Source organism: Callospermophilus lateralis, chromosome 6 (genome assembly GCF_048772815.1).
Source record: "Callospermophilus lateralis isolate mCalLat2 chromosome 6, mCalLat2.hap1, whole genome shotgun sequence".
In the NCBI taxonomy this organism is placed as follows: domain Eukaryota; kingdom Metazoa; phylum Chordata; class Mammalia; order Rodentia; family Sciuridae; genus Callospermophilus; species Callospermophilus lateralis.
The window spans coordinates 20,820,206-20,841,608 of NC_135310.1; the positions used below are offsets into that span (position 1 = coordinate 20,820,206).

Genomic DNA, 21,403 nt, shown 5'->3' on the forward strand with positions numbered 1-21,403 from the left:
ATTTCTATGAAAAATGTGATTGGGATTTTGATCGGAATTGCATTAAATCTGTATAGTACTTTTGGAAGTATGGTCATTTTGATTATATTAATTTTGCCTATCCAAGAGCAAGGTAGATCTTTCCATCTTCTAAGGTCTCTTTGATTTCTTTATTTTAGGGTTCTGTAATTTTCATTATATAGATCTTCATCTCTTTCAATAAGTGTATTCCCAAGTATTTTTTGTTGAGGCTACTGTAAATGAAAAAATGTTCATCATCACTAGCAATTAGAGAAATGCAAATCAAAACTACTTTAAGATTTCATTTTACTCCAGTCAGAACGGCAGCTATTATGAAGACAACAATAAGTGTTGGTGAGGATGTGTGGAAAAAGGTACATTCATACACTGCTGGTGGGACTGCAAATTGGTGCAACCAATATGGAAAGCAGTATGGAGATTTCTTGGAAATTGGATATGGAACCACCATTTGACCCAGCTATCTTCCTTGGTCTATACCCAAAGGATTAAAAACAGCATACTATAGGGACACAGCCACATCAATGATTATAGCAGCACAATTCACAATAGCTAAACTATGGAACTAACCTAGATGCCCTTCAATAGATGAATGGATAACAAAAATGTGGAATAAATACACAATGGAATATTACTCGTCAATAAAAGAGAATAAAATCATGGCATTTGCAGGTAAATGGATAGAGTTAGAGAAGATAATGCTAAGTGAAGTTAGCCAAACCCAAAAAACCAAATGCCAAATGTTTTCTCTGATATAAGGAGGCTGATTCATAGTGGGGTAGGGAGAGGGAGCATGGGAAGAATAGACAAACTCTAGATAGGGCCGAGGGGTTAGATGGGAAGAGAGGGGCAGGGGGTTAGAAATCATGGTGGAATGTGAAGGACATTATTATCCAAAGTACATGTATGAAGACACGAATTGGTGTGAATATACTTTGTATATAACCTGAGATATGAAAAATTGTGCTCTATATGTATAATAAAAATTGTAATACATTCCACTGTCATATATGAATAAAAATAATAATAAAGAAGATAAGAACTAAAAGGTATGGTAAAATACAAGATAAAAAAGAAGTATGAACTTGTCTCATGACTGAAATAAAAAAAAATTCCAGCAAATCGTTTAAAAATTACTTATATATGAAAACATATCAGGAGTTTGGAGGAGTTGGGCAAGAGAAAAGGGGCTTCATTAGGCCACAGAAGTTGGGTGTCACATCAACCCATGGATATGTTTAACTCATATCTTTCACATTACTTTGGTAAAAGACGTGATGTTATAACCTCTATGGTCTCTTAAAAAAATGTTTAGGGCAACATTTTCATAGAATACCAAGTTCTGAATTGGGTTTATTACAAGTGTTTTCCAGTCTGAATTATATATTATTTGTTTTCATTAGGTATTAAGTTCTAGAATGAGAATCAATGAATCGGTAGTACATTTTTTTTTTCTTTTTTAAAAAAAGTCTTTTCAAACTAATAGTTTTTTTTTTGGGGGGGGGACCCTAGTTCATACAGTTTTAAAATGATACATGTTGCCAGGTTCCTCATGACTAAAACACTCAGGGGTCACTCCAGGGGAACTGGGGTGCATGAAGTAACCACACAAGAGATGGAAATACCTTTTTCTTTGGAGTTCCTGTGATGGCTCCTCTGACCTTAGGGTCCACAGAAAGAGACAGCCCACATGTGCTGACCTTTTTTATTGAGGAGAAACCATTCAAATGAGGCAAGGGATCAGGTTTCAAGGGGCTGAGTCTAGCTTCATGATGTCTGCTGTCAGCAGGGTGACTGACATCTAGGAAGGCCACACCCAAGTGCAGAGTAAGAGAAGGGGACACACAAAGGGTGTTTCCATGGAAAATTCTATCCTAAACAGGGCAAGGGGTAATATTACAAAGGAACAGGTGAGCATAGCTCAACTCATGGGGAAGGCACACCCATGAACGAAGACACAGTCGCTGGAACCTAAAGATCGGGCTACTGTCTGGGTTAAATAGGCAACCAGATCACAGAGTGAGGGAGGATGCCACACCAATCAGAAGAGGAGACAAACACAGTCACATGCTAGTCGGCCTTCCACAACATGTAATAGATTTCACTTAATATTTGATAAAATAGTTTGCTTATCTAATCTTTTTTTTGAAAGAACACTTAAGACAGCAGGTATCTAAACAGTAGTGATAATATACTCTGTAGTGATTACAATGTACCTAGGAATTAATATTCAAAAATAATACACACAGAGAATTTTTGTCAATAATATACTAAATGTACTATATAAATCATATGAAATACTACAAAATGTACCATATGATATGGTTATCATTCTTTTTTTTTTTAGAATTTATTCTTTTTTAAAATTTTTATTGTTGGTTGTTCAAAATATTACATAGTTCTTGATATATCATATTTCACACTTTGATTCAAGTGGGAATAAAAATACAAGGGGGAGAAATGAATTACAGTAGAGGGGGTAGAGAGAGAAGAGGGGAGGGGAGGGGGGAGGGGGGATAGTAGAGGATAGGAAAGGCAGCAGAATACAACAGACACTAGTATGGCAATATGTAAATCAATGGATGTGTAACCGATGTGATTCTGCAATCTGTATACGGGGTAAAAATGGGAGTTCATAACTCATTCTTAAAATCATCCAAGAAGAAACATTTAGGAAGCTGTATTTAATGGTCATTGTAATAAATAAAGGAATTTTTAATCTGAGGTAACCAGATAAAACTCAGACTTAATTTAAATATAAAATATATTACAATGACCATTAAATCAGTTAAAACCCCCATTCAATGTCTTCTATCTCACTAAGAATAAAAGTCAAAGTATACAGTTGGACTTTGACTTTTATGTATACAATCCCATGCTGTATGATATCCTCTCATTTCTCTGATGTTGTTTTCTGTCCCCCTTCACCTACTTTCCCATCACTCTTACTCTCTCTACTTCTACATACCAAGTCCACATTGTCTTTTGAATTCCACATATATACAACTTCAGAGCAATTTCTATTTGCTGTACATTTTAAATCTTCATTCCACAGTTACCCAGTAACTCATCTTAAATTTAATACCCTCATCTATTTCAAATCTCCATTCCTTTATTTATTTTCCCCTTGGCATTATTATGTAACCTACTACATACTACTTATCTTCTTATTGCCTGCATTTTTCACTAGGATGTGAGTTCCTCGAGGACAGAGGATTTTGTCTGTTTTATTTTCTATAATGGTGCATGGTACATGGTAGGTACTCAAATGTCATTAAATAATTGAGTGAATACATGTAAAAGAATTTCACAGTATATAATTTAAATCAACTACTCTGTTACTGACAGGATGCTTTTAACAAACATTCCTACTAGCAGTTTTCAAAATGTACAGCAAATGTACAGCAGCCCCCTTAGCTAGCTGTTCATATCCAGCACTGGCTGATCGCTTACTACATGGCAGATTCTTTTCTAAGTTCTTAACTCATTTAACCTTTCCAGAAATCAATAAGGAAGAGAGTATTACCCTCATTTTACATAAGAAAAAGCTGAAGCACTGAGTGTTTAAGGTATCTAACACAGGGATGAAAACTTAGATAGATACCTAAGACTCGAAGTATTAATTTTAAATATTCTACAGTCTCACTTTAGTGTATTCAGTAGTTTTGGCACATTGGCACATATTAAGTTGTATTCAGTAGACGTAAAACAACCACTTGAGCGTGAACAATGTTACAGTCACAAGATTAGATACATGACCTATGCCACTTCATTATATTAAATTTATAAGACAGTGATTCATCTCTATTTTACAACTGAGGACACAGAGCCTCAGAAGTATCTTTTCTAGTATCTTACACTTAAAAGGAGGACTCAGATTTAGATTCAGCTTTGCCTAACTAAAAAAAAATCTTCAACTATTTTTCACAAAAGAGCTATCCTTCAGCTAGTTTTCTCTGTTCTGTACATATACAGTCAATTTTAATATATTACACAATGTTCTTAACATTTATTTACTGATAAATTTCATTTCTTTGGTTTAAGTTTACTGTTTCTACCTATAAATAACTTTTTGAATCCATTCTGCCATCAAATTCAAGAGTTACCCTTTAAATAGTAGTAAGCACATTTCTTTCAAATGTTCAGATAGGAAGCTTGACTTACTATTTATAAAATTCAATTATCAAGTATTTATTATCTGAGACACACACACACACACACACACACACACACACACACACACCAAGTTAATGTTAGACCACAAACTGACCCAGTTGATAACCATTATTTAACTTGAGGGTGATGGCAAGCATTTTCTATAAACATGCAGACAGTAAATAGTTTAGGCTTTTCAATCTAAAATCTCTATTGAAACTACTCAGCTCTAACGCTGTAGCCCAAATAGCCACAGATAACACATAAATTAACATGGCTCTGTTCCAATAAAACTATATTTAAAATCTCAGGCAGTGTGTCAGATTTGTCAGGCAGATAGTATTTTGCTGACTCATGGTATAATCAGTCTTGGAATTGTGTACAAGGTATTTACCACCTGTTTGATTCATAAAAGTATCACAGAATTTCTTATCAAATACTTAACTTCAGGAACCATTATGTCGACAAGCTGCCATAGCCATTAATGTAATTTACCAGATTAAAAAAAAAGTGATTTTGCTACAACTTACTTTTAGTGAATGTCTGCTGATTTTTATTGATCACCTCTACTTTTTATATGTATACAAGGTGTCAGTTACATAGCAGCTTATGCTAGCATTCTGATATATATGTAAATCAAATTAACTGATTTATAAAAATATACACAGTTGAGGGTTATCTTTCAAATTCATGATTATCCCTGATATCCTTTTATTATTGCTTAGTCTGTCTTACTTACATAAAGTAGATTAGGCTTTAATTTCTGTTAGTGTTCATATTTTCCAAAAAGTATAATTTATTTTAGCAGGGAGCTGTGAAACAAATTATTTAGTTCAACCTTTTTTTTTTTTAAGTTTATTTCAGGTTTTATTTATCATTTTATTTGTTCTTTTTAGATATACATGGCAGTAGAGTATATTTTTTGACATATATACATGGATATAATTTATTCTAATTAGGATCCCATTCTTGGGTTGTACATGATGTGGAGATTCACTGGTAAGGTATTCATATATGAACACAGGAAAATTATGGCCAGTTCATTTTTTTAATCACCATTTAAAGTCATCCCTAAATCATTGTTCTAATCTTTCCATCACCATGTTTTTATGTGAACAATGTTTTGTTATATTTCCCATTATTTGGAAATCAGTCTTATAATTTGAGACAAAACTTACTAATCTGTTCAATATTTTATACATTACTGGATGTGTCCCTTATTTCATGTACACATATACACAACAGAAGTCCCTCTTTACCCACTTTCTAGGGTATCAGTTACTTGTGGTCAATTGCAATCTGAAAAATTACATGAAAAATTCTAAAAATAACATAAATTTTAAAAGAGGTGCTGTTATGAGGAGCATAATGAAATATTATACTGTCCTGCCCAGATTTTTGTGAATCATTATGCCAGAAAAATATATATGCTATCTGCTAGTCAGTCACTTCACAGCTCTCTCTGCTATCATATTTGCTACCTCAGTATCACTGTACTTGTGGCCAAATAATTTGCAAGTGATTCCAATTTGCCAAAGAAAAGCCACAAAGTGTTTATTTTAAGTATATATTAATGCAAGAAAAAGGATGAGAAAATACAATAAGGTATTTTGAACAAAAGCATATACACATAACTTAATCCAGTATATTGTTAGAGTCATTTCTTTAAGTATTAGTTATTGATAATCTCTTTCCATGCCTAATTTCTAAATTGAACTTCATCACAGGTGAACAATCCATGGTTTGAGGTATCCTTCAGGGATTTTGGAATGTGTCATTGGCAGATAAGTGGGACCACTGTGTATTTTTTCATTCTCTCTCTCTCTTATACACAGAGAGAGAGAGAGAGAGAGAGAGAGAGAGAGAATTTTTAAGCAGTAGTACTGGGCACTATAGCTATTTCTCCTATTCTATCTTATTAAAAATACTGAAGACTTGAAAATAACTTCAACTGTAACAAAAACAAAACAACAAAAAAACCTTTAGTTTTAGAGCCTTCTACCTACAGATTTTGAAAAAGTTCTTTGCAAAATACAGATACAGATTTTTGTTTCTAAGATAATTGACTTCAGAGAGTAAGACCAAACACTTCTCCCCAAGTGTCTATCACTTCCACCTTATTAAATAGATTTGATTTGAAACATATTCAGAAGGAAAATTTCCCTAGTGTCCTTCAGTTTCTGAATGGTAAAGTGAGCAATTAAAGAAGACAAATATAAACCTATTTTCCGGTTTTAGTAGAATCAGAATTTTAGCAGATATATGAGTAACTGAAATATATAAATTGTTCCTATGTCTGTTTTATAATTTCTACCATGAAAACACAGTTGATATTTTAGTCAGTAGTTCAACTGTATTGTATTATAGCTATAACACATTCAAACTTAAGGAGTAACGTTTTGTCTTATAAAATAAATTCACCGACACTAGATTCCTAATGAAAATACAGCAGTACATATTAGCAACAAAAAGTGTCTTCAACCAGATCTATTAAAAATAGACTGAAGGGTAGGTATGGTGGCACATGCTTGTAATCCTAACTACCTGAAAGAGTGAGCCAGAAGATTGCAAGTTAAAGACCAGCCTCTGCAAATAATAAGAGATTCTGTTTTAAAATAAAATTTAAAAAATTATAAGGGTTGGGGATGGGTTCAGTGGTAAAGTGTCCCTGGGTTCAATCCCAGTGCCAAAATAAATAAATAAATAAATAAATAAATAAATAACTATCACAAAATTAAAAAAAAAATAGATTGAAAAACAATTTGATGCCACTTTGGCTAAACCTCAAGAAATATTAAGCTACATTTAATAAGAATGTTATTTTTTAATATCAGTGCAAAGAATATTAGTACAAATTACTCTAAGGTAACTTTATTTGAAAAATGAATAAAAACCTTTTGGAATTAGGGGTATAAATATCTTATAATGTTATTTAAATCGTATTTCGAAATAATTCTTTAAATCTTTATTTAAAAACCCTAATTATTGATAAAATGGGGTATAATAACAATGGGTAAATGTTTTAAAATTAATAAGGAAAAATTCAAATAGTTTTCCTATTCCTAACACCAAATTGAATATGAAATAAAGCAAATAATAAGTAATATTATGGAGTTTACTAGAGAATAAAGCAGAATGTAGTGAAATTTAACAATATTTAATTGCCAGGTGAAAGGGTTACTCTTAAATCAATTTAGGGTTAATTATCAGTAATTTTATCTTAACTACTATAGGGTCTAAAGAACAAAAGAAATTAATTTTAGGACTAGTAAAATTTTTATCTGAGGTTTATAAAGAATTACTATAGTTTTTATCTTCCAGAAAAACTTCTGTGATGGCAATGTTCTAACCTTGTAACACTTAATATTATTTTCTCTGCTTTGTCCACTGAATTTAAACATAGCATTTAAATAGCTGTTTTCATATATATTTTATTGAAGTGAACTAAGTAATAAATACAGTGCTTTTGATGAAAAAAGTTTTAAGAGACTCTTAAAAATAAATGAATCTAAAACAAACAAACAATGATTTTACAAAGAACAGACATGCCAAGACAAATAACTTACTTAAAAAAGAAGAACGGAGCTTTTTCACAGACTCAGAATATAAGCTAGAAACACCGCACATGCAAGAAGTCACAATCAGCATACCTTAATGAAGCAAGAAAAAAGGGAAGGGGGAAAAAAAAAAGGAGACAGAGATACTAGAATGGCATGGTTTAAACAGCAATCTCTGCTGAAGATTTTACATGACAAAATGATTGTACTCAGAAACGTGGAATAAAAAAAATAAAAACACAAAACTTAAAAAGAGAAATTCAACCATCAAGCTAAAATGATAGAAAGTCTATTTCCCTCACCTCTTCCCCTTTTTTTATACACAGTAAAATTGGCAATTTTAGCTGAATCATGTAATGAGAGCAACTAAAAAAAAAAATCAGGGAGAGCTTTATTTATTATTTTATTTTAAAATTTTTATGCTGATGGAGATTAAGCCTAGGCAACTGTTCTATCTGGAGTTATACCACTAGCTCAGGGAGATTTTGAATTCAAGATTGAGTTAGGAAGTAAAGACCAGAGTTTTTCAAATTGTACTCCAGTGCATAGGGGTATTCTGTAAATGAGTAAATATGCCTCAAAAAGAATTCTTCTCAATTCCTGGTCTTATAGACAGGCCTAGAATAATCTGAAGCCCACAGGCCAATTATTGCTGAAAGTCTCAATAGTATATCCTGTGTACCATATATTGAATGCCATTTACTGTGTGTTATGAAGTTAAAAAAGGCAAGAAGTACTGAATAGTTAACTATACATATGTTCTATGAGACATTAGTGTCAAAAATCTATAAAGCACAAAAGAATGCTATAAAGAATTCTAAACAAATCTGGGCTTGTACTAAATCAAGATTATTTGAGAATTTTCTGTTTTTTAGAATTCAAATCACTTTTGAATCCATCTATTTTTTTTCACATGAAAAGGATTCCTTTCAATTAAATAAGTAAAACAATAAATTACTACTCAAACAGAGACCAAACAACAAAAGGGACAAAATTTCAAAATTAACTTTTTTCCTACAATAATGAGACAGATATTTCTATTATTATAATCTTGCGGAAGAAGTCGGTAATTCTTTTGCAACATTAAATAAAATAAATAAAAAATAAAATCCTAGCACATTAAAAGCAAAAGCAAAACCTAATGACAATACAAAACCAAAGTAGCACTGATGCCTTTTGTCTTTTTATACAGATAATCTAAATCAGATAAACTACATACCTCAGAGAAGTGGTTCTATTTACAAAAGTAAGCCAACATTTATACAAATCCTAAAGCTAGGACTTTTTTCTTTTCTTTTTACCTCCTGAAGGTTGTCGAGATTTACGAGGAGATCGAGGTTCTCTCCGATAAGGATCATTAGAGCCATATAATTCTATGGTGCCCAGATTGAGCAGTACTGCTTTCTGGAGGTAGTCAATCATAGCAATGCCATTACAGTTGCCAAAAACCACCCTGGAAATAGAAAAAGAGTAAACATTTTAGCACAAAAAATTACTTACAATAAAACGTACTGTCGTCTATAAGGTTGAAGAAGCAAGAATAATGGGTCTTTCAGAAATTCTTCTTTGAAACAAAAGAAAGCTGTGGGTATAGAAATACAGGTTACATGTGCCTTCTCTTGAAATTGTTCATATCTTCTGTAGACATTCATCATCCAATATCATTAGATTAATTATCAATATCATTTATGAAAAATATTTGGCACAAGAGTTGAAACTTATTCAGAGATATAAACTTCCCATATGAGGCAATGTTAACACCTATTTTTTTTGCCTTGAGAGTATTCTGAAGCCCTTAGAGGAGACATCTCCTTCTCCTAGGAAAGCAGGGGACTTCACAGTGGGTAAAAAGTTTTGGTAATTTTCTGTAGTCAAGAATAAAAAACAGATAGCATTAAGTCTTAGAAGACTCCCTCTCAGGGTGTTCAAAATGCTTTCTCAATTATGTCAATAACTACAAACCAATCAACTATGAGTAAAGGATCATTATTCTTTTAAAGATATCTGAAGTCAGAAGTTGAAAACTGTCATGTATAGAAGAGTTACATAAGTAGCATAAGAGGATGGGTAAATCCATGGTGACTGAAGACTATATGATGTACCTAAAGAAGAAAAACTCCAACTTGAGTCAATTGACTAATGTTGTGCGTGAGTGTACACAGTGGCCAGATAATTAGACTTCTCAGTTGAAGTTTTAAATATGGATTTACAAATTATACAGGCTTGGCAACTAATTCAAAATTTAAAAATACACAGAAAGTGCCAAACAAAACATAACTATCAGTGCAGGGAGATGTGTAATCAATCGATTTGCAACTTCCTTTGAAACTTGCTATTCTTTTTTTTATTCCTTGTTTGTTCACTCTTTGGTTGTGGGCAATAAAGATTTAAAAGAAAGAGGTTTGTGCTCTTACATTTATGGCAACAAATACAAGATACCACAGAATACTATTTCAGACTATAGCTAATTTAGTTGAATGTACAATTATAAGAAATAGAAAAGATGGTGGTGGCTACTAAGATCAAAAAAGATGAATAAGTCCCTAGGGATACACATAGGAAAAAGACAGTAACCTGCATGTGATAAACAGTTCTGGGATTGAATAGTTAGTAACAAGTTTCTTATACTACAGTGTTTTGAAACAAATGAAAAATAACATATGCTTTATAAAACTAATATATTGTAATAAAAATTACATATAATAATTCACACTAATTAATACTTGAAAGCATGAATTGGTAAATAAAACAAACACATGTGTAGTATAGATGAACAATTTATTAAGCTATTCCAATGCCTTTCGAATTTATGAAACTTAATTTTGGAAGTAGAAAGAGAAAATGACATAGCTGCGGTTAATATTTATAAAATCAGTTTATAACATAATTCTGTCAGTTCATAAAATTATTATTTTTAGGAGCATATACAGGAGATGATTTATTGACCTTAAAGCTATATCTCAAATAATTCATTGGTCCATAAGATATTTACTTTATATAGGAAGCAGTGTATATATACCCAGGGAAAATTATCCAGAACAAAATTATGCTCCAAATAAACATTGAGCATAGTTTGAAATTAAAGTTATATAATAACATTTTAAGTGACAATAAAACAAAGATAGCCCTTTCTATTTTAAAAAATAAAATGGTGTATGGAGTACTATGGAAAGACTGAGAAAACCATATCTTATACTTACAGTCCATAGGAAGAATTGACTGCCAGGCTGGTTATTTGTTGTGGTGGTTCTCCACCCACCCATACCAACTGAATAACTAGTTCTGTCTGATAACCTGGTGATTGTTTAAGTGGTGAGTTTTTAACTCTGGAAAAAAAGGGAAAACATATTACCTTTTAAGCACATTTTCAATTAACTTACTACCCTACATAATTCTAAAGCCATATATAAATAGTCATACAAAAACAACTACATATGAAACTATACTAATTTTTAAATGTAAAAGTGATAGTCCTGTCCTCAGAAGCATTTAATCCAGTCGGAGAGACTAAACATGTACATAAATAACAAAAATTAGAAATTATATGTAAACTCCACACATAAAGTTAGGGAGGATGGCAGGGATCAAGGCGAAAGAGAGAAAAGGAGGGGGAGGCAAGAAGGAGAGGGAGAGAGAGAAGAGTTTCAGGGAAGGGTGGGGACATGGATGAGGAGAAGCGGCAAGGCAGAAGTTAATAGGGAAAAACTAGAAATTCAAAAGGCAGACTTAAAACTTCAATGTTTTCCCTAAATGAAAACTGGCAAAAACATGTAAGAACAAGTTAAAAGCAAATGTGATCTATTTATTTGTGTGAATATTTTTACTACAAAAAAAAAAAAAAAAAACACAAATTCTTTGACTGTGAGGTGATAGTACTTTCTGATTGCACAGACTTTGCTGATTAGTGCTAATATTACTCTTGCAAAGCATATGCCTACAAGATAAAGAACCACAAAACTCATATTTAAAGATTAATAAGTGTAAATTTGGTCACACTGGTAGATGTGTGCAGTAATTTAGAAATAAGTACTGTAAGAGAGATAAGGGTTAGACTTCAGAGGGTCAAAAGTGGTAAGGTTTGATGTTGTTGAAAAGTTTTGAGTCCTGGCTCTTAAACTTATCAGCTGCTTCTCATCTAGAAAGAGTGAAGAGTACTACATAATCATGGTCTAAAGAAACTGAGTGCTTATAAAAGCATTTTGTAGAAGATCAAATTACATAAAGTATTTTCATTTCTAAAGAGTTAAAAGCCAATGTTAGCTTATAAAAATATTTCAGGAAGATTAAACTATTAGACATATGCACGGTGGAGTGGAACAGGGATATTAATTAGGAAACTGATTTTTCTGATGTGAAACAATTCTAAAAAAGATAGCTGAAATACACTTTTAAATAAGAACAAGGTTTTTAAGTTTCAGGAAGACAGAAAACTTGCAGCTATTTTTAATACTCTGGTACAAAGGAAGTATTTAATATTTACTGAACACATGAATGAACTGAAGACTGATTAGAGGTAGGGCAAAAGAGGAAAAGAAGTCAATGATTCTATGATCAAAAATAAATAAATACAGATATCAAGATGAAGAGGTAGTTTTAGGGTACTATGGAATTTTAAGTTTGAGGTGAACGTAGGAACCTACAAGTGAAACACGCAGCAGGCCACTAAATGTATTCCCAAATCTCACCAATAATAAGTTCATGTTAAACTTATGTTGGTTAAACTTTTGTGATAAGCATGTGAAGAAAAGGTAAGAACATGAGACTTTTTGAGGACTAAATATTTTGACACAACACCTGTCATACCTGTATCAGCAAACTTCAGGTGGAATTGAAAAACATACTTTGAAACCTTATTAGCTAAGGTAGGCTGTCCAGACTTCAGGGAAAATGTGAATTGTTGATGGTACTCTAAGATGAATTGAGCTACAGTCACTGTTTGTTGTGCAAGTTTTGCTAGCAATGCAGTCAGAACTATACTCTGGTTTATATGAAATTTCTAATTCTTTTCAGAGAAATACCCACTGATTAGCTACAGCTGTTGCTCTCAAGTGAGAAGTAATAACTGAGGCATTTCCTCTCTACTCAGAGACAGCTTTGATATAGCCACAGACACAGAGTTGGAGTGGATTGTTTTTTCCTTAAATGAACTAGGAATAGAAGATAAACTTGAAAAGTGCTTCCATTCCAGCAGATAAACTGCACACGTCAGATTAGGTTCTCATGAGCAGAAACAGGCCTTCTAGGATTAATTTTTGAAATGCATGTAAAGGCACATTTAAGACTTTTAAGTGATCAGGACACATAACTCACAGAATTTTCATATTAGTTAAGAGAAACAAAAAGTTCTTTAAAAAAAAAATTCAAAACTGATGCAAAATCCTCCCCCCTATTAGAAATGTCATAATATATTTTTAAAATAGAAAATTGATTGTTATATTTGATGTCTACGATGGTGCATAGGCGAGTTATCATTTTAACATTATTAGTATATTTGTTTACTTGTAAAAGACAAGCTGTTGAACCTTTATTAAAAAAATCCTCTATTATTTGCACAAATATATTTTAAATGTTAAAATGGTGTTGAGATTTCACAGTTTCAAAATGCTCTTTGTAAAATGACACATAAAATACCTAAATGAAAACATAAAATACCTAAATACAAACTGAATGTTATTGGCAAAAGTAACAAATAACGACTTCTAAAATGTTGAAGAACAAAACCATGTCATTTGCAGGAAAATGGATGGAACTGGAGATCACAATGCTAACTGAAATAAGTCAGACTCAAGGCAATTTTTTTTATTCTTCCCCTCATATTTGGAATCTAAAGGAAAAAATGTATCAGGGAAGCTAGTATAACCAGAAAGGTGATCAGAGGGAGGAGACAGCAATGGGAGGTAAATATGATCAAAGAATGTTATCTGCATTTATGAAAACAATGTAACAAAAACCATTATTCAGTATGATTAAGAATATATTAATAAAAATGTTTCCTAAAAAATACCAATTATGTATAAAGGCATTTAATATAAGATCTCAGTATTATATTTTATAATATATATTTGTGAGAGAGTACTGGGATTGAATTTAGGGACACTCAACCATTGAGCCACATCCCTAGTCCAATTTTGTATTTTATTTAGAGATAGGGTCTCACTAAGTTGTTTAGTACATTGCTGTTGCTGAGGTTGGTTTTGAACTCGAGATCCTCTTGCCTTAGCCTCCTCCGGAGCTGGTGGGATTACTGATATGCGCCACTGTACCTGGCAATATTTTAACAACAATTTTTGTTATATTTCTAACTTCTGGAAATATAACAAACAAGTGCTGAGGTGGTGTTGTGAAGACTCAGACACAAATTTGAAAGAAGCTCTCTCCAGCCAGCTGTGACGAAGTCACAGGAAGTTAACCAAATTCAATAAGTTAAAACAAACTGCCCATAAAAAGCACTAGGAGTCCATAATCATATTCAAAAGGAGAATCCAGAATGCCTCTAGGACTGCAGATTAAAACAATATAAAGTTAATAAATACCTGAATTATTATCCAGATTGGGAAATAATTTTAAAAAAATACACAGAGTTATGCAGTCCAAATGTTTATGATGTTCCCATACAGTCTTACTCTGAAGTTCTAGTGAAAATTCAAAATAAGGGACTTAAACAACCTAACTGTATAAGCACAGTCATTACTTTATGATGTGCTTCATTTTGATGTATTTAAATTGCTGTTTTAAAAATTCAGGTTATTAGAATATCAAGTATTATAATTAAAATTGATGGCTTGATATATAAATAAATAACATCATATATTAAATCAATAAGAATTTTTACTCATTTAACTATCAAAAAAAAAAATCAGGCATAGAAAGCTTAGATACAAACACACACGGAGTCAAATCAGTAGCAATGATTCTCTACATCTGCTAGCATTTTTTTCTTGAGTGTCAGTGGGACTCCTAGATTCCTCTCTACCCAGTCTTTAACTCTACCCTTGGCGAGGTGGAATGCATTATGAATCTGTAAAATAAGAAAAAAAACTAATGAGGCCCACTTTTTTCACCCTTGCACCTTGTCCAATTGGGAGCAAGTCTGCCCAGGGGCTGCATTTTTTCCTGTTGATTCTACAAAGGCAGTGTGTGTAAGGCTGCAGTGACTGGCAAGACAAGGCTGCTTCAGTGTGTAGGTCAGGTGAAGTCAGGAAGCTTACCAGGGTTTTGTGCTAACTGTAATCATTTACCTTCATTAATAATTAAGGTGATATTTTTAGTCACCACCTGAAAATATTTTATTTTTTAATGTGCTAAAGAATATAGATTAGGAAAGCATAATATTATTGTAAGACTCCTGTAAGGAATTATAAATAATTATACTTTGACTGTCTTGTGTCTATTTTTAAAGTTTAAACTGGTTGCTTGACATTCCATTCATCTCAAGAAACTCTTATCTAATATCAAATGCTGCTTCCAAAAAGAATTCTTAATTAAAACATTAATAGTCTCAAAAATATAAATAAACTTATATAATTGAACTACATACAATGTATAATAACTGCAATAGAAGAAAAAATTATCACAAGGACTAAAACCTAAGTAATTAGACTACATATCAATTGAGAAATGTGCTTGAAGGTCTAAGAGAAAAACATAATACTATATTTTACTATTTGTGTAGTAGTTTTATCAATTGGTAATTTCAACATTCATTTTGAATTTATTTTTGTAAATAAGTAAAATAAAAAAATAATTTCAGGTTAATCAATTTTAGAAAAGTGACTTGGGGACAAAGTTAAAAAGTCATTGGTTAAATTACAGAGTAATGCAAACACCCAATGAAAACTATAAAAGCTTTACTTTTTTTTTTTTTTTTTTTTAATATTTATTTATTTATTTATTTATTTTTTAGTTATCGGCGGACACAACATCTTTGTTTGTATGTGGTGCTGAGAATCGAACCCGGGCCGCACGCATGCCAGGCGAGCGCGCTACCACTTGAGCCACATCCCCAGCCCCAAAAGCTTTACTTTTTTGTTTTTAAATTCTTTCTAGTTCTTGTCACTGAGTGGACATTATAATACACTGCTTGTTAAACATAATGTTGCACACATTTCTAGAAATCATATTTTGTTCTTTTATTCTATTCTCTACAAAAAGGATCCAGGGCTTCCTAAAGATGATTGCATGTGTGAGCACAGAAAGATGTTGAGAAATGCCTAGATTATCTATATTTTTGACAGAAATCACAGATGGTCACACAAGTGCTAAAGACTCAGACACAAACTTGAAAGAAGCTCTCTCTAGCCAGCTGTGACGAAGTCACAGGGAGTTAAACAAATTCAGTAAGTTAAAAGAAACTGCTCATAAAAAAGCACTAAGAGTCCATAATCATATTCAAAAGGAAATTCCAATTCAAATTATAGTCACATTAATTTTTTAGGATTAAGAAAAATGTTTTTATATAATTGTGTGTATATTCATTCTCAGGACAGGCAAAGTATATCCATATATAAAAGTTAACAGTTAATGCAAATAACAAAAAAAGACTCTTTTCTCCTCCCAAATATTAATGGATTGGCAAATGAGACTTTGTGACTATCAAGGCTTCCTTGAAATAACCAGCTTAAAGGCATTCCTACATTAAATGATACTCTACTGAATCATTACAGAAAGTTAATAGTTTGTGCAACACTTTTCATCACAGCTATGAAATGTCCGCTCAAAACATAAAGATGGTCATACCACAGTTTTAGGTCCACGAACAGTAACAGAAACCATTAATTCCAGAACTAAGTTGATTATTATCTTTACATTGATTTGGATACTGAAGATTTGGTTTGTGGGCTAGTGATTGTAACAATTGCTCTTGGTTGCTACTTTAACTGTTCTCCTTGTTGTTTAAGTCAGTTAAAAAAAAAACTGGAAAAACACAAGAACATAAGATAAAGATTCACCCACTGCTTTTTAACTTTTATTAGGATGCCAAGGTAAGGGATCTTGTAACTCTGATAATAGTACTGCTTGTCTTGTCAGTCCTATTTCCTCTGACCTATCTCATCATTGAGAAACAATGCATCGATGGTGCTCATTCTGCAGAATGGAAAATTATTTGGTGTGTTCAGGCTGCTGAACCTGTAGCTACAAGCTTACAGACATTTGGAGGTTATGGTGGTTTGGATCTTAAACGTCCCCCGAAATATGCTGAAGTCTTATTCCTCAGCTTATGGTGCTATCAGAACGTGGGAAACTTTAGGAAGTGTGGGTCTAGCTGAACAAGGTTGAGGTGTGCCTCTGAAGGGCATATCTGGACCATAGATTCTTTCTTCTCTCTCTCTTTTTTTGCTTCCTGGCCACCATTAGGTGAGCAACTTTTTTCTATCTTATGTTCCTGCCATGATGTTCTGCCTCACCAGAGGTCCAAAGTTATAGGACCAAACAACTATAGACTGAAATCAAGAGTCAAAATAAATCTTTCCTTCTTTTAAGTTGATTATCTCACATTTTGTCATAGTGATGAACAGCAGACTTAAACAGAGACATAAGAATATATAAAGTACAAATTTTAGTATTCTAATTTTGTAGATAATGCACACATATATAGAACTGTTATGTTAAATCATTGGTTCTGTAGTTAGTAAAATTGCTAAGGAAATACAGAAATATGTCACAAAATCCTCAAAATGCAAGTAGAACTTTATATGCTTATAAAAATTACATTTAGCAAAGAATTGGAGAAAACATCAATATTAAAAGAAGGGGCATTAATGGAACTTAAAAACAAATCGAAGTTTAAATCAGTAGTGATTACATAACAAAAGGGAAAAATGTAGAATTGTGTATTCCAAGAAATATGTAGAATTGTGTATTCCAAGTCTCACACTAGCTAAACGTACCCTAAACTGTAGCTAAAAGGAGTCTGAGCCTATGTACCAGAGACAAGGAAGAGAAAATTAGCAGGAGGAGGAGGAGAAGGAGGATGAGGAAAAGGAGGAGAAGAAGAAGGAGAAGGAGAAGGAGGAGAAGGAGGAGGAGGAGGAGAAGGAGGAGGAGGAGAAGAAGGAAAAGGAGGAGGAGAAGAAGGAAAAGGAGGAGGAGAAGAAGGAAAAGGAGGAGGAGAAGAAGGAAAAGCAGGAGGAGAAGAAGGAAAAGCAGGAGGAGGAGGAGAAGGAGGAGGAGGAGGAGGAGGAGGAGAAGCAAAACACAGGAAAAGTCATTCTCTTGCCATTTTACTCTACCACAGGAAAATGTTACTGCAGTTTAATGCTTACAATTTATCTAAATTAAAAGAACATGCAAAACAATTCTACAATTGTTTTTATAACTTACTTTAAACAAGGTACATTATCACGAAGTCCATCAGATGAACTGCTGCTGGTAGATGGATGAGACTGTGGAGGAATGGGCTGAGGATTCGAACCTCCTACAGGGGTTGACAAAGGTGGTGGCTGCTCACTTTCTGGAGATTCCACATCATTTATCTCATATAACAACCGAACTTCAAGCATCTGTTGTAAAAGAAAGGCAGTTTACCTATTCTTAATAACTGATATTCATTTTATTACAATATGCACAACCACACCTAAAATTGAGTGGAAAGAATATTTTTAAAGGCAGAAGTTTAGCAGGATGTCCAAAAATAAAGGAAAAGATTTATGATTCAGTTTTTTTAAAATGTTTATATGTGGGGAGCACACACAAAAACACATATGTTATGATTTTAGAATTTTTGACAACTCTGTTAATATCAAATTAGAGTACATCATATTAATAATAGCTTTCCTTAAATAAAACATACAATGTACTTAAAGATTTATGTATTCAGTTAAAAGATACACAAAGAAAATGGTATTTTTCACAGAGATGACAATGCAAACACAGAGGTGTTTTCACAGGTTCTTTACAAGCCTGCAGAGAGTCTTCTAAATCATTCACAACTTTAAAAATACTGGACACCTGACACTGAAAACAATTAATAAACTATTACCGGAATAACTTCTGTAATCACTTCCTGTTTGCTGAATCTATAAATAATGACATGAGCTGAAACTCCAGCTATGCACAGCATTCTACTTTCTGGGCACCAGGAGATGATCTGAATGGCATATGGATCTTCATCTACAATGTCTGTATTTGGTCTGTCATCTTTATTTCTTGACTTTTCAAATACTTTAGATGTTTTTAGTTTATATAATACTTGTAGAGTTACTAGAAAAAAGGTAATACACAGTCATTGTAACACAAAATAATCAAATATAACATTTAATTAATCACATTATGTAAGGAAAATAGCTTGTACTTGCCACCTCATACTTTTCATTTTTCAGTCTACATTATAGTAGTCTATCATACATTTAGACACTGTACATATCTGCTCACTGAATGAAAAAAGGCGTACTCATGGTATTCATTAAAAAAAATAAATCCAGCTGGGGTTGTGGCTTAGTGGTAGAGCACCTGCTTAGCACATGGAGGCAATGGGTTTGATCCTTAGCATCAAATAAAAATAAATAAATTAAGGTAGTGTGTCCACTTACAACTAAAAATAAACAAATTAAAGGTATTGTGTCCACTTACAACTAAATATATCAATCAATCAATTAATCCACCATCGTAGGGATTTAGTTAACCTGAGAAAAATGAGTGACAAAGATATTTTGGGAGAAATGTATAAACACAAAGAAAATAACACAGAACATATACTGCTTCCTAAAATGATTTTTTTATATAGCTATATATTTTCTATAGAGAAGGTACCAGTATTATCAGGCACTCATACATAATGAAATATAAGAAACTCTGCATTAACTGGATTCCAATGAATGTTTGCCATGTATATTTTGCAAACATTAATCATTAAAGGCATTTTTTCCTTTTTTTCTACTTTGCCACCATTAGATATATTTCACAAAGACAACACAGATTTTTTTATACTATAAATTTAGGATCAGCCATCAAACCTGCCTTAAAATGATCTGTTCATTTGGAATATATTACGATTTTTTCTATTTCTGATTTAGTAAGAGAAGGTTTGAAGATATTTTGAAGAAAAAAACCTATCAAGAATTATTCTTGATTTACTAATATGACTAAAATGTTTACTCTTAGAAATTCTAAACTCATTACTTGATAAGTCAGTGAATTTAAGTTATAGACTACAAATTTCGAATTAAATGTTGATTATGCAATTATTATAAAATAGTATGAACAAAAGCAATGATGGTATAACATAGCCAATAATAAACATTCAAAATACTTACTTGCAGAAGCATCCCAGAACTTAACTGACCCATCAGCATGCCTATGAAAAGCAAATGAGTCAAGAATGTGATGAAGAAAAACAAAATGTTATATTTTTCTTCTTATTTATAAGTTTTTATTTTAATAACATAGGCACCAAAGTGAGTAAAAGGTAAAAAAATCAGGGTAAATTTGTAGATTCTGGATTAAGAATTTATTTTTTTATTATGTTATAACATAAAGTAAAGCTCTACCTGCCCAATAAATTAAAATTCATGTAGTCTTAATTATATTTATTTATTATTGATTTACCTGGTGAAAACAGATTTTTACTTACCCTGTAATAATTATTTCTGGGTAACTCTGAGCACCCAAGCCCCAATTACCTCCATTGATGGGCCATTCCTATAAACAAAGATCACTGTGTAAAGTAACTTGCAAGTACACTGCATATCTTCATATATGTGTGTTTGCATACATATATACTATGTATTATGTTATATATATATCTGTCTTATAAATGCATATATGAAAACACTAAACATATTTTGCTTCCAAAAATGATCTTCTACAGAAAGGATATCAATGTTACCAAATACTGCAAGGTGATTAATTTAAAAATACTAAAATGAACATTAAATAATGAAACTCATGTTAAATACCTTTTTGCTGTAACCTTGACGTTTCTGTCTAGCTCCAACAGAATAAAGTGCGGGAATAAGGTCCACAGGACAATCAGCAAAATATTCACAACATGTAACAGGAGACTCATGTATACTCAAAGGGTAGGGATTTTCAAATATAGGATATCTTTAACAACACGAAAAAAAAATATTAATTTAATAAATTTTAATGTATGATTAACACAACAATGAGAATTTTTAAAAATATACATTTTAGTAGAGATTCAGTTGATTTTTATTCATTCAAATATGTAAAAATTGAGGTTTTGTATAGTTAGAAGATGCTAAAAAATAACCATAAATAGAAAGGTTACAGTTGCAGCTATTTGTAATTACCATTTGTAATACACTATATTAGGTGCTATATATACATATGTCTCATTTCCTTCTTGTACAAACTTAGGATATAGACATTTTTCTGAAGAACAAAACCTGAGACATAGTAATGTGTCAAAGGCATGCAATTAGTTAGTATCTGAAGCAGAATTTAAATTGCACCTTTAATCATTAAGCAATATGGCTTTCATAACAGATATCTCATCCTTATATCAGCAAAGCCAATATAAATTTTCAATTCTTAATCTCTCCATCAATGTGATCCTTAGTCCAAAATTAAATCCAGAATGTTATCTTGTTTCAGTGACAATCTAAAACATAATTCCATCTTAAATGCTTTCTATATATGAAATTATTTTACCAAAGAAGCAAAAAAAATGCTTTTAAAAATCATGAAAGTAAAAACATACACAGACATTCCTT

At 32.1% G+C, this 21,403-nt stretch overlaps 1 protein-coding gene across 4 annotated transcripts in view; it reads right to left on the bottom strand.

Moving 5' to 3' along the window:
* Stxbp5 (syntaxin binding protein 5) overlaps nt 1-21,403 on the bottom strand; it is a 168,418-nt gene that overhangs the window by 56,614 nt on the left and 90,401 nt on the right. For all 4 annotated transcript variants that reach the window (XM_076858164.2, XM_076858163.2, XM_076858162.2 and 1 more), the window contains 7 exons: nt 20,624-20,771; nt 20,299-20,366; nt 19,982-20,022; nt 18,709-18,929; nt 18,051-18,229; nt 10,931-11,056; nt 9,032-9,183 (listed from right to left, as the gene is read on the bottom strand). In XM_076858164.2, coding sequence (XP_076714279.1) covers nt 9,032-9,183; nt 10,931-11,056; nt 18,051-18,229; nt 18,709-18,929; nt 19,982-20,022; nt 20,299-20,366; nt 20,624-20,771 — 935 coding nt within the window. The remainder of the gene's footprint in view (nt 1-9,031; nt 9,184-10,930; nt 11,057-18,050; nt 18,230-18,708; nt 18,930-19,981; nt 20,023-20,298; nt 20,367-20,623; nt 20,772-21,403) is intronic.